The sequence below is a fragment of the Helianthus annuus genome, chromosome 15 (assembly GCF_002127325.2).
Source record: "Helianthus annuus cultivar XRQ/B chromosome 15, HanXRQr2.0-SUNRISE, whole genome shotgun sequence".
Classification (NCBI taxonomy): Eukaryota; Viridiplantae; Streptophyta; class Magnoliopsida; order Asterales; family Asteraceae; genus Helianthus; species Helianthus annuus.
The window spans coordinates 62,059,182-62,071,952 of NC_035447.2; the positions used below are offsets into that span (position 1 = coordinate 62,059,182).

Sequence of the window (12,771 nt, forward strand, 5' to 3'; positions counted from 1 at the left end):
TTTCTTTGCCATTCTAAGAAAACCATTAAGGGTAAAACTAGAGGAACGCAAAAAACTAGCACCTGGACCCGAGAAAATAATCTGAAACTAGTTATTTTTGTATTAGGTTATTTTATACCTATAACTGAACCTGACCTTACCCTTAGGGTTGGATATGGTACCTAAAAATACACGGAACCAATCATACCAAATATCCAAACACCGTTATACCATATACCCGATACCGGTTTTCTTAATACCAGGTAGAATACCCGAATTTTTAAAATATATTGTTATGTCTACTTTACAACTTTTATATATAAGTCTTTTAGAAATGCATACTATAAATCAAATAATTTGTACTTGAGTGAATTTATGTTATTGTATTTTAACCTAATGATATGTAGGGCATGGTTTTTATTTTTAACAAGCGTACTAAAACCCTATCTGGTTTCTCTCAATACCCGAAACCGGGTATTGAAAAAACCCTATTTGTGCACCTCTAGGGAAAACTGGAAACGAAGATCTCGCATATTTAACTGCGGTAAGGGTGCTCAGGTCACTTGGTCTTTTGGCAACGTGCACCCCTTATCCGCAGCGGCAACACCACTGCCGGTCCGGCGGGTAGTTGTCGACGGGTAAGGGACTCGGGTAGTCGCCAATCATTGGGCAAGATGTAGCTTTAGCGAAAGCATCGTGTTACACCTTGGAAAACAAGCACAAATAAAATCAACAAACGGGGATATTTTTTTTGGAAAACGATACTAAAAAATTATAAATTACAACTAGGTTATCACCCGGGTAGGAAAATTTAAATTAGATTAATCAAAAATTTCAACACACACTCATTTATTTCTATTTAAAATTAAAATCAAACCATACCTATGAGTAAAATATTGAATCAAGAGTAACACTAATGCATTAGGCCTCGTTAGATGAACTATAAAAACATATACACGGGTAATCTTTCAGAGAGCCCGTCAAGTTCGAACGTTTAGTGTCTACGGTGGACAACAGACCAATCCAATCGAATGGTCCAGTGCCTTGACGTCTGGATTATATCCACGCAGTAGTTTTGTAACTGAAGTTGATACAGACGCTTTTTGCAAATTCGTAGAAGAGTTTGGAACACGAGAAACGGCTGACACCTGCGCACGAATCGTAAAAAGCTCAAACAGAGAGTTCATTAGTGATTCCACACCACCTGCTACGATTCCTGTCGTGAGAGCTTCAGAGACGTACACGTAGTTGTCTTTACGACCGTCTGCATAAAGATGGGACCAACATAATGAAAATGTGTTATGGTGAAGTTTCAAACATTCGGAACATAACATGTATAGGCAATAATAAGTTACTCAACTAACCAAATAAGTATAATGCCTTAAAGACGAGTAATCAACCTTTATAGAAAGCCGTCAATAACTCGTAGGTACCAAAACGTGCTCCAACGCCCAACATTCTCCCTGTCGCCAACCACCCGAAACCATTGTATAACCCTGCAAGAATACGCACATTGAAAAGAGATTCACCTTCAGTCAATCAATTTCATAAATCTTGAATTCATAGGGCAACATTGTAGAATTTAAATCAGCATCCTGAGTGTCAAATTCGAAGTGATGGTTCCTTAAACTCTAACTGATGTGACAATGGATAACATCTTAGTTTAAATAAGCGTGAGATGCTATGAGGCGTTTTGGTCCCAAAAGTCACGACGCAAGGCACACACCTCACATACAACCAAATAAGCTTTGTTTACAACCAGAAACTGCATATCTATCATCTATTTTAGATATAAACCTATCTATCAAGTAAACGTTTCATCATTTTTGCATCCCTTAGTACATGTAACCCTCATGGTACCCTAATTTTGACCAACTTTGACCAGAACTAAATGAAGGTGTTTTTGCCCAAAAGTCAAAGCACGATACATACATGAGGTGTGCGTCTATGTACAACCAGCAGTTGCAGTCTTTTTTACATATCAACCTATTATCAACTAAACCTTCCATAGTTTCCACATCCCTTACTTGTTTACACATATAAACCTCCTAGGAGCTATGCAGTTAATATCGGTGATATATTGGTCATATCGGTCCCCTAGTAAAATATAGGTCTCAAATATCGGTCAAAATACCGGTACCGATATTATCGGTGATATTATAACAGATATATCACCGATATTTGAGCGATATATCACTGAATTATTAGTGTTAAATTACTATATATATAAATCCTTCATTATAAAATCACCGATATCCCACCGAGATAACCTATATCTCAAATATCGGTCCTTGACTGATATCCGATATTTTACCCCATTAATACGAAGGAAATTAAAAACACATTCATCATCAATAAATGCAGGGAAATGAATATAATCAGTAATGCGAAGATAAAGCTTACATAGTCCATATTGAAGAGGTAAAAATGCAAGTTTTGAGTATCCAATGTCCTGTAATGGATATGCATGTGAAAATGGTAAGTTATCAAGATTAAGAATCTTCTTATCATCTTACAGAATATGTGGCACTTTCGACCCATTTACTCTTTAATTAGTTGATTCGGGTTATGTTTTATCTCAACAGTTCAAATATATTATAACAAAGCTTAAAAGGATACACGTCAAAAGGGTCAAATAGATCGACAGTTGCGTAAACTCTAAAGTGATTTTGAATGCATAAAACGTCATAAAATCGTTTTATTAAAAAAGATAGATTTTGTATAGTTGACATTGATAATATTAAAAAATGAAAATCTTGGAAGAAGTGACTTTCGTAAAATCATTTTACAGAGTTACCCGTTTTGACACGTTACACAACCTGCTCGAACTGCCATGTCTACCTCTATATAAAATAGTAAAGTACCCACTTGCAATGGTGAGCCCAGAAATAAGGTCTCCTCTAAACTTTTTGAGATTATAACTTCTGCCCTATTCAAGAATAGGGAATATTGCTTGAAGGCCAAGCATGAACTGTCTGGATTTTGGTTGATCTTTAAAGGGGCGTAAAGGATCATCTGAAAAAAGCGTTTTTTTCACGGTAGTTTTGAATTCTTTCAGTAAATCTTGTTTTGGAGGAATTCCAACCTTATGAATGTAAGGCACATTGTGTCTTTGACTCTCGGACGAAGAAAGGCTTTTTGTGTCCATGTCCTTAATTTACCTGTATTTCATAAAATCAGAAGAAGGTTAAAAAACCAGAATATTATGAGAAATACAATATATCGTTGTAATGAATATCACACAAAAATAAAAGCATTAAGGAGATAGATACCAAAAAACAGAAGACTAAAAGTTATTGGAAGTCAACTGATGCAATGCCTTATTCTGAATAAGATTGTGTAACCTTAAGCTTAAATAGGTAATGTATGGAGTTTGTGGATCTCAAATAGTAAGAGTCATGATTAAGCTTTTGACTACACCAACCCAATTTTTGAATTTTCAAGTTGCACTTTGAGCTTTTTGGTCATTTGCTTCACTTTTCAGATTAAGAAAGAATACATGTATCAAAGTTCAAACATTACAAAGAAAGTTACTTCTGCAGAACATTTTTAATTGTGACAAAGGGCACGTGTACATGTGTTCTTCACTCACAACTCATGGGCTCAAAGAAAATGATTAATCTGATATCAACAGGGGACCAGTAGCATAAGTTTAAAGAACTAACATCCAATATATAACTTTTATCTAATTTTTATTCCCTTTTATAAGTTATAAAGGTCATTAAAAGTTACAATATAACTTCAAGGGCATAAAGGGCAAACCAGATTCTGCAGTGGAAACTGGAAAGTGTAAGCAATATTGAGTTTTAAAATTCTAGCTTAATTAGTATCCACTGCTTTTATATAAATGCTTTTTATATAAATGCTATTTACTTAATTAGCATCTAGCTCAACTATACTTTAAATAAATGTAAAATCCCTCTATTTTTTCTGCAAAACTAATGAAAAACAAAGCCTAACAGACACTAATGTCGATCCTGTGGCGAGTAGTAATCGTTTATCATCATCTAATAAAGAATCCGATATTTTACCCCATTAACTTCATAGCCTACAAGACACGCCAGCATTGCCCTGATTCGTTTTCCTCAAGCGCATCACGCAATAGGCGCGCCCTTTAAAACCAAGATAACATAATTGCATAAAGATCTATCTATCTAAGTTAAGAATATACAAACTACAAACATATTGTTAATCTAATCTCAATCAAGAAAATGAAAACAACATTACCGGAATTGCCGGACAATTTACGCACTCTATCAAACACCTGAGCTGCACTCAACTGTTTATCAGGACCTGATCCAACCTGTAAGCACCCACATTAATCCTATCAATAAACATGAAAGTGCACATAACGATTAATAAATATGAAATGGTGAACCGAATACTTCTTAATAATCAAAGTGGATATGAGTATTATGACTCACCTAAAGTTTAAGAAGAACATCTCGGTTCTGCAAGATTCTCCTGTCTCCACATTCCACTCCTTGATGATCTTTACAGAAAAAAACGAAAAAATGAGAAATTAAGTAATAGCAGAACGCTCAAATACAAATAGCGCGACTTATGGCCTGTTTAGCCCACTCAGCAGCTTCCTTAATCAAATGATCCTCCGAGGATAAACATTCATTCAAAAAGTATTTGCTTGAAAAAGATTGCTGACTTAACGACCCGACAATCAGCTGCAGAAAACCCTGCAGCTTGCCCCATTCCATCTCTTATAACTTTTCCACCACCAAACACACACTCGTCACCATAAACATCAAGATCTTTTTCAACTTGTGCAAACAATTCAGTATCACTCAGACGAATTGTCACCAATAGTAGGACCATACATATTAGCATAAGCCTCACGAGGCATACTATAAGCTAGTGGAGATCCTTCTATAATGATACCATTACTGCAAATGAAGTTATAAATGATACCATTGACATTAAAGAATCAGAATATGAAGTTTTTAAATCTTTTAACTGGTACCAGTATCTGTAATCCAAGAAATTCAAACAAAATCATGGTTGGTGGATAGAGAAAGTGAAATCTGCTTTGGTGATGTTTTCTTTTAAACTTGTCATCCATCGATCTTGCACCTGTTAATCCATGATAAAGTCAATTAGGGCGAATCGACTGTTCGAATGAATTGAAATCAAAGAACAAACATGATGAAATTACATTAAGTGATGAAATCGAAGAAAAATTCTTGTAAAAATTTTTTTAGTTATTAGGTGCTAGTTAACAAAGAAATTTAAAGGTTGAATCTTTGTAATAGGATGTTTGACTGACAACAGATTCAATTACCTCCACACCTCACCAATAGGAACCCATTTAAACCATACTTCAATGTACTTAAAATCTATATATGAAATATTAAAAAGAGAAAAAATATGTTCACCCTAATCATGAGCATATGAACATAAACCCTATTAAACTTCTCACTAAATGATAAATAACGAATGATCACAAGTTTTTTAGAAACACGAATTTCACAAATAAAAAAACCACATTTGGAGTTGAGACATAAAAAACACATGAACATGTCTAACAAAAATCAAGTATATATAACTGATCTAGCAAGAATCATCTAACATCAACACAAAACTGAACATAAGTTGCTAAATTATACACCTTTTGAAACCATAGTTGCAGCCCTAGTAATCTAGTATACTGCAAATTTGTTGTATAAAACAAAGATCTAATTTGATCCATTTGTATCGATTCGGTTCGCTACCGACATTGTTGTAGGAACCGAAAGAGAAAGGGGTAGTCACCTCAATGGATAAGAAATCCATTGAAAGCTTTGGACTAATGAAAATGAACCAAACTTCAATAAGCGTTTGTTGAGCTATTCATAGCGCTCCATTGGTGTTGTAGGCTAGTTAAGGAAAACAAATATAGAATGGTCCATTAAACTTTAATTAGTGCCTGGACTTTGTGTTCAAGACTCGCATAACAATTCGCCAAAATCAAGAAACAATCACACAATAATTATATTTGTATCAAGTCTTTATTGCATCGGGAGGGTTGATTTTGTTTTTGAGCAGAGTTTATTGATTGCCCAGTTTTAAAACAAAAGATTTCGTATCAAAAGCCTTTGGTAGAAATGCAAACAATGTCATGATCAAGAACGACTTTTAAAAAAAAAGAGTAAACGTGTTTACGGGTGAAACTGGCCAGAATAGTTTTGGGTCCTACTAAAAACTATTGGTTTCAAAATGAATGAGTTTTCACTCGTGACGTACCTAATCATTTTTATTTATAGCGCAAAAACATAATTTTAAAAAATTAAAAATTAATGGGTCAACCCACCACGTTAACCCGAACCCAAGATTTAACGAAACCTGTTTAGACCGAACTCAAACCCGCATCTTTAATCCGTTTTTAGTTTGTTTGTATATGTGTGTATGGGATCGCAAAACCTCAATTAATAATTTAATTAGTTACCTCATCAGGTTTAACCATGAATGCGTCCAAATCCACTTCAAAATCATACAGTAGGAATGGGATCAAATACAAACACTTAAGTTTGTAAGAACCATAAGAACCAATACATAATTGACAAGTGTCCATCAATAAAAAATTAGTTTAGGGGTAATTTAGACTTTTTGACCATATTTATTTATAACTAATTAAAAATAATTACAAAAAATATAATCAGCACAACACTATATAATTAGCACAACATCATTAATCGTTCTTCATTATCAGCACATCGTCCTCGAATCGTTCTCCATTATCAACATAAACGACATTAGCACAACATCTTCAATCGTTCTCCATTATCAGCACACCAGATGTGCTGATTATATCTACTTTTGGTGTTTGTTTGTATTATTTTGTAATTAACACATAATCAGCACCTTATTAGCACAAATATAAAACACCTTTTGTTAACTTTTTTTAAAAAACACTTTTATAAATACAAAAAGGTATAGCAATATGGTACTCATATTAAAGATAAAAAAATACTTGATTTTATGGTATATATTTTTAAAAAAAATAATGAAGTATATAAAAGTTATTTTAGTTTAAAAAACCTTGGTGGAATTTGTATTTAATAGAAAATGGTCAAATGACTAGCAATTTTACAAAATTACCCCTAATTTGTTAGTAGTAATTTTTAATTATAAGAGTTTTATTTATAATCAATATCAACCCTTGATTTAAATTAACAATGGTTCAGATCTGTTCTTACGGTTCTTATAATTAGCACTGTTTGTACAGTATAGGATTAACAGAAGCAAGCTTCATAGAAAGGAGCTGAAAATATGTTTATTAACTCAGAATAGTATCAAAGTAAGGATATTTTCTATAATGATTGACCCACATACTATAAAATTTAGGGTAAGATCAACTTACAGTTTCCTTTAAAATGCTTGTTAATCTTCATTCAACCTTGTACAAGCATATTTCTAGCCCCATAAGAGCGTATTTCATAGCCTTACATGGCTGTATAACAACCCCCATAGAACAAAAGTATTCCAGCCCTATACGAGTATAATTCCCAGCCCTGTATGACTGTTTTTCGCAGCCATTTGCAGCTGTAATTTAAGAAAAATAAAAAAAAGACATGGCAGCTATGTCTTACACTGGAATTATGTAACAACTCTATGAACCCTAATCCCAAAATAAACCAGATCGAAACCAAAGTTAACATGAAAAGAGAATACAAATCACTAATGTTACTTCCAATGGAATTATGAACAATATAACAAAATCGAAAGCTCATTGCATATCTAGATGTCTGGGAGAAGAGGAACCCACTTATCTATAACTGGTGCGAGGAACCATAGATGTCTTAAATCAACAAATGATCACTTCTTCAATAGAACACTGACCTTCATTGAATTAGGGTTTCAATAGTAAGCATATAACATCAAGGTGTTGGATTTATACATGAATCGTATCAGATAATCAATAAAAAAAACCATAGAATGAAATCCGGTGAGAGACCTGAAGCAATAATCCAAAAAATGAAGATCAGTTAGAGAATCCAATGAAAAAAAATAGTAGAATGATGAGAAGAAGAAGAGTATTAAACTTATAAAAATCAAAACCAGAACAAATCCTCGTTTGAAATCCAAGATATAGTTCGACCGAAACTTAGATGATTTTAAACTGACAGAAAAACAAATCCTCGTATGAAATCCAAAATATAGTTCGACGGGTACCTGATTGCAAAGAGAAGAAGATCCAAAGAAAATAGATTTAGGTATGGATGAGAGAGAATTGCTGCAGTAGAAGCGTAAGAAGATGCAGGAGATATGGATTAGAGAAACGAATGGGTGATTCAGGGCACAAAGAGAAGCGGGTGGAAGTGATGTAGATTTAGGGTTTTAAAACATTTAAATACCTGGGTCATTGGGTCATTATACGGATCCCGTCTCTGCCCATTTAAAGAAAAAAATACCCGAATTTTTGGAGCCAAAACCAAATTGTAGGTTGTCTTACATAGTGCCACATCATTTTCCAAGCCCTCTCCTAATGCCACATAAGCCCTTATTTATCATGTTTATTATATATAATAGATTGGGTGGATCCGATCATACAACTCATCAACTCAATTCAAAATGAAAATCTTTGAATAAGGAAATGAATACGGTCAAGGGTTATTGGATTCAAGCGGTAATATTCTTAATAATATGTATATTTAACTTTGAATTTTATTAAATATATAACAAGTATTTTTTATTGAATATATAGTAACAAATATTTATTAAAATTTCTTCGAGGGACTGAACAAACCACGGGGACGTAACTCTTTTTTTTAATCAGAAAACTTTGAATTTTATTAAATATATAACTTTTTTTCCTAAATCATTGTTAGTCTACTTTTTATTGAAGGTGCATGAGGGTCGACTTTCTGTATAGTTTTTTTTGAACGACTTTCTTTCGTTAAGGCTACCGCATTCCCTCAAATTAGAGAGCCTTGTTGTCTCATTCTGGCCAGACTATGTTGTCTTAAACGGGTCCACGCTGGCTTGGACGTTCCCCGGGAAACCATACTGCCACCACAAGAGCTGAACACGGAAGCCATGTATGTTGCAATTCAAAAGCGAGCCGATTTGGCTTCTGTCAAATTAGCTTATCTTCTCACCGGCTATCAATCAGAGAGACAAACTTTGGACATACACTTTAGCGGGTATACTGAAAGAGATGTCCCTTTGTTATGCTTACGGGTTGTCATTGAACAATGGGCAGAGTTTGCAAAGGGGGCGGTTTTCCTGAAGGCGTCTTTAAAATTAGAGACTCAATTTCCTTTCTTGAAGAGGATGCTGTGGTATTGGAAGGGATTGATATATTAGCATGGTGATGTTTATAATGGAATTGTTATTCACGCTGCTATGTATGTTGCACTCCCGTCATATTTCCATGGGCACAACAAGCCTCCTGGTTGCACTCTTAATCTACCACTGGATGATAAAACAAGTTGAAACAAATGTCAAAATTAAACATTTCATGTGGTTTTTGTATTTATAAATTATAATGTATATATAAGCGAATATCTAAGTTTTTAGTTTATGTAAATACAACTGTATATTAATGCTACATATTCATCTTGTATGTTGTATCCTACATTGGTTTCCCATGACCCATATTCATTCTGTTCATGCTCTTTTTGTATCCCATATTAGTCACGCACGATGTTCCTTCTTCACATGTCAACCTTGATCTCGAAACATTTTTTTTCTATATTATTCAACTCTTTGAACATTTTTACATTCGTTTTATACAAAGTGTAAATGGAATAAAACAATGAAAAAAAAATTATTATAATAACATGAGAGGCAACAAATAATGTGAGACACCGGTTTCGGGCTTGCTTCTTGTGTTAAATCCGAATGGAGTTAAAAAGGGCATATTTGTGCATCCAATTTTTGGATGAAAGATGAATTCTTGACGATCTCACGTACTGGCTTATCGGTGAATCTTATGATACCGTATGCCCACGCCCCGGCTATGGCTCCCAATATCGGTCCCAGGATGTAGACCCATAAGCCTTGGTATTGGTTTGACACAATGGCCGGGCCTAGGGTCCGGGCCGGGTTCATTGATGCCCCTGAAATTGGCCTTCACCAACAAAAAATGTTTTAAATTCTTTAAACAAATAACAAAAAGAATGGTATGGGAAAAGGTATTGTACCCTGCAAACATGGCATTGAGTAAGATGGTGGATCCAATGGCAAGTCCTGCTGCTTCTCCAATCTGCATCAGCATAATTTAAAATAGAATAACTAAAAGTATATTCTTGACTTTTTGTAATTAAAAAAAGCAATTTGTAAATATATATAATTAAAAATATTTGGTACACATATACTTAAAGTCAACTTGAGTTTATTATACATTAATAATCTATATTTTTATTATGCAAAACAAAGTCAACTCTGATTAAGTGCTTTTTTCTTCATATTTTTATTTAATGCATTCCAATAGTCTCATATTTTTTATACCAGGTCCTTGCTTTATTCTATACATTATTCTAAAAAAACCCTTCACATAATCACATTTATACCAAAGTACATTTCCAGGAATAATAAAAAAAAACCATGAGGTCAGTATTATCAAATAAGATTTTATAAAAGATTTTATGGTTTCAAAAGCATGTTACAAACATAAACTTTTTTTTAATTCTATAACCGTGATAACTATGTATAGCTTAATATGATAATTAAGACGTTTTAACTTATATTCCATGCACCGCAATGTGTACAAATGTTTATTTGGTTATTACATCTCTACTTAAGGCTGATCTGGTATTGTATGAACCTTTTGATTTAGTACTATTGTTAAATATTCAAAATGATATCGGTAACAAGGAAACTTGTTATTTGGTACTAACAGCTCGATCATCTGTGGCAACACTCGAGATAACGAACATGAGATAGAACGTGATAATGAATTCCAACACCAAAGATTGAAGATTGGACCCTGTGGGAACGGTTGCTCCTAGATTATTGTTTTTCGAGTTGAATATCAACCGCAAGGTTCCGCTTGCTAGGGTTGATCCAAGGAATTGAGCAATAATATATGGAGGCACCTAAACAAACAAAAATAACAAAAGTTTAAACATGCATGCCAAAATGTAACTTCAATTCAGCGCTCAACGACTTACATGTTTCATAGAGAATCTCTTGCTCGAAGCGAAAGCAATGGTGACCGCAGGGTTGAAATGGGCACCGGAGATGTGGCCGACGGTGTAAATCATCACCATCACCACCAATCCCCATACGATGGCGATTCCTGTTTGACCGATCACATGATCCCTTTTGGTGTCAACCACCACCACACCACAACCTGCAAATACCATGAAGTATGTGCCCAAAAATTCTGCAATTAACTGCCAAAACTTATAACCATAAGTAATAATCACAAAAACAAAAGAACAATATGGTAAACTTCACTTTCACTATTTTTAAAGGGAACTTGAAGATGCATGATAAATTCTATGATCACAAAAACAATAATAATAGAAAAAATGAAGTAAAAAAGATGACAGAGAAGACGTGCAAACTTAGGATATCCTTGAATTAAGCAATACAAACTCATTTGATCATATGCATGTATTGTTACAAATATGAATTTATGTGTACACAAATTAACTTTAGCATAATCTTCATATATGTATGTTTCTTTTAGTGATGAATCGATTAAGTGCGCGTTAATTAACAGTTGCATAATATAAATAGATCGGTATATATCATCATTCATCAAAACAAAACCGATAAAATGAATTAGTACATATGCATGTGATTGCTTGTTTTCAAAGACTGCAAAAACTATGTACACAATGCATCAATTTATGTTCTCCTAACAAGATTATGATAAAAAATTTGTCATGAATATATATAAACCTATGCATGAGACAGACCGTTTGACCTAGTTTTCTAAAAATTTATAAAAGTAGAGGTAATATATATGACTTGAAGATGAAATAAAGAGTACCTTCTGGAAAAAAGGAAGAGTGAAAAGATTGTTTTGATGTTGTGAAGCAAGTGCTGCTGCATCTTTTATGTCAGCTCTCTCTTCATGGGCTGCCCCTACATCAATCCCAGCCATCACAGTATGTTTCGGGCTGGGTTTTTCAGGGTGGGGTTGTTATGGAGTTAGAAAATAATTAATATGGATTATGCTCCTAGAAGATGGTTATATAAGATACACACATATATTATATAACTGGAACGTCTGCAAGTGCGTCACTAATGAAATAAAAAAAATAATAATTGAACAAGATAATGAAATAAGTTAATATATATAGATTATTAGGATCAAATAGATAGTCTCTTAAAAATAAAATGTCTTAGAAATGGTATTAAACAGACTTCGATTGAACTCATTCAAGTAGCATTGTAACCGTTTCATCAAACTATACAATATGAGATTTTAGGTTTTTGTTTTTGGATTTTTAGCTTGTAGATTATAGAATTTTTGTTTTGATTATTATGTCTTTTTTCCTCAACATTGTGTTATATTTTCTCGGCATTGTGTTATATTTTGTTTGAGATTGTATTATATTTTGCAATCCATTATGTCTTTGTACCTTCCTCATTTTTAAGAGACTTTGTACGATACCCTATATATATAATATCATCATGAGTGGTAATAGTAAAACATCGTTAAGTGTGTGTAATTGTGATTTATATTGCAATATTTTATATAAGAGAATTGCAAGATTGGGGTATTTATAGCCTCATATTTACATAACAATACCTCTAATATTTACATAATTGTCCTCTAACTATCCATAACAACTTTGTTGTTTAATATTCCTCTGCAAGCTAAGGCCGACGACCTGTAGGTTG

The 12,771-nt window shown here is 33.6% G+C and overlaps 2 protein-coding genes across 34 annotated transcripts; both read right to left on the reverse strand.

The window, feature by feature from the left end:
• Window positions 1–800: 800 nt before the first annotated feature.
• Window positions 801–8,287, reverse strand: LOC110911757. Of its 33 annotated transcripts, XM_035984652.1 has the most exons (11): window positions 8,143–8,287; window positions 7,900–7,924; window positions 7,736–7,809; window positions 7,331–7,512; window positions 4,404–5,064; window positions 4,207–4,282; window positions 3,065–3,140; window positions 2,848–2,994; window positions 2,383–2,431; window positions 1,380–1,475; window positions 801–1,243 (listed from the first exon to the last, which is right to left on the reverse strand). In XM_035984652.1, the coding sequence occupies exons 7-11, from the start codon at window positions 3,125–3,127 to the stop codon at window positions 981–983; spliced, it is 618 nt and encodes a 205-aa protein (XP_035840545.1). In that variant the 5' UTR covers window positions 3,128–3,140; window positions 4,207–4,282; window positions 4,404–5,064; window positions 7,331–7,512; window positions 7,736–7,809; window positions 7,900–7,924; window positions 8,143–8,287; the 3' UTR covers window positions 801–980. The 33 variants fall into 33 exon arrangements, 29 of the variants coding, with proteins under 29 accessions (XP_035840545.1, XP_035840549.1, XP_035840538.1 ...); XM_035984656.1 differs by lacking the exon at window positions 7,900–7,924 and having other exon boundaries at window positions 7,736–7,804; XM_035984645.1 differs by lacking the exon at window positions 7,900–7,924.
• A 1,352-nt stretch (window positions 8,288–9,639) lies between these two features.
• Window positions 9,640–12,061, reverse strand: LOC110911759 (aquaporin NIP1-1). Its single transcript, XM_022156408.2, has 5 exons — window positions 11,915–12,061; window positions 11,085–11,309; window positions 10,812–11,009; window positions 10,116–10,177; window positions 9,640–10,042 (listed from the first exon to the last, which is right to left on the reverse strand). The coding sequence occupies exons 1-5, from the start codon at window positions 12,026–12,028 to the stop codon at window positions 9,820–9,822; spliced, it is 822 nt and encodes a 273-aa protein (XP_022012100.1). The 5' UTR covers window positions 12,029–12,061; the 3' UTR covers window positions 9,640–9,819.
• Window positions 12,062–12,771: the final 710 nt, after the last annotated feature.

Coding starts and splice junctions, on each gene's coding strand:
- LOC110911759 (XM_022156408.2), bottom strand. CDS start 12,028: ATGGCTGGGATTGATGTAGGGGCAGCCCATGAAGAGAGAGCTGACATA. Junction 11,010..11,084: donor AGAGATTCTCTATGAAACAT/GTAAGTCGTTGA, acceptor TTGTTTGTTTAG/GTGCCTCCATATATTATTGC. Junction 10,043..10,115: donor CTCAATGCCATGTTTGCAGG/GTACAATACCTT, acceptor TTGTTGGTGAAG/GCCAATTTCAGGGGCATCAA.
- LOC110911757 (XM_035984651.1), bottom strand. CDS start 3,127: ATGGACACAAAAAGCCTTTCTTCGTCCGAGAGTCAAAGACACAATGTG. Junction 2,995..3,064: donor ATGTGCCTTACATTCATAAG/GTTGGAATTCCT, acceptor CGCTTTTTTCAG/ATGATCCTTTACGCCCCTTT. Junction 2,432..2,847: donor TTCTGGGCTCACCATTGCAA/GTGGGTACTTTA, acceptor TATCCATTACAG/GACATTGGATACTCAAAACT.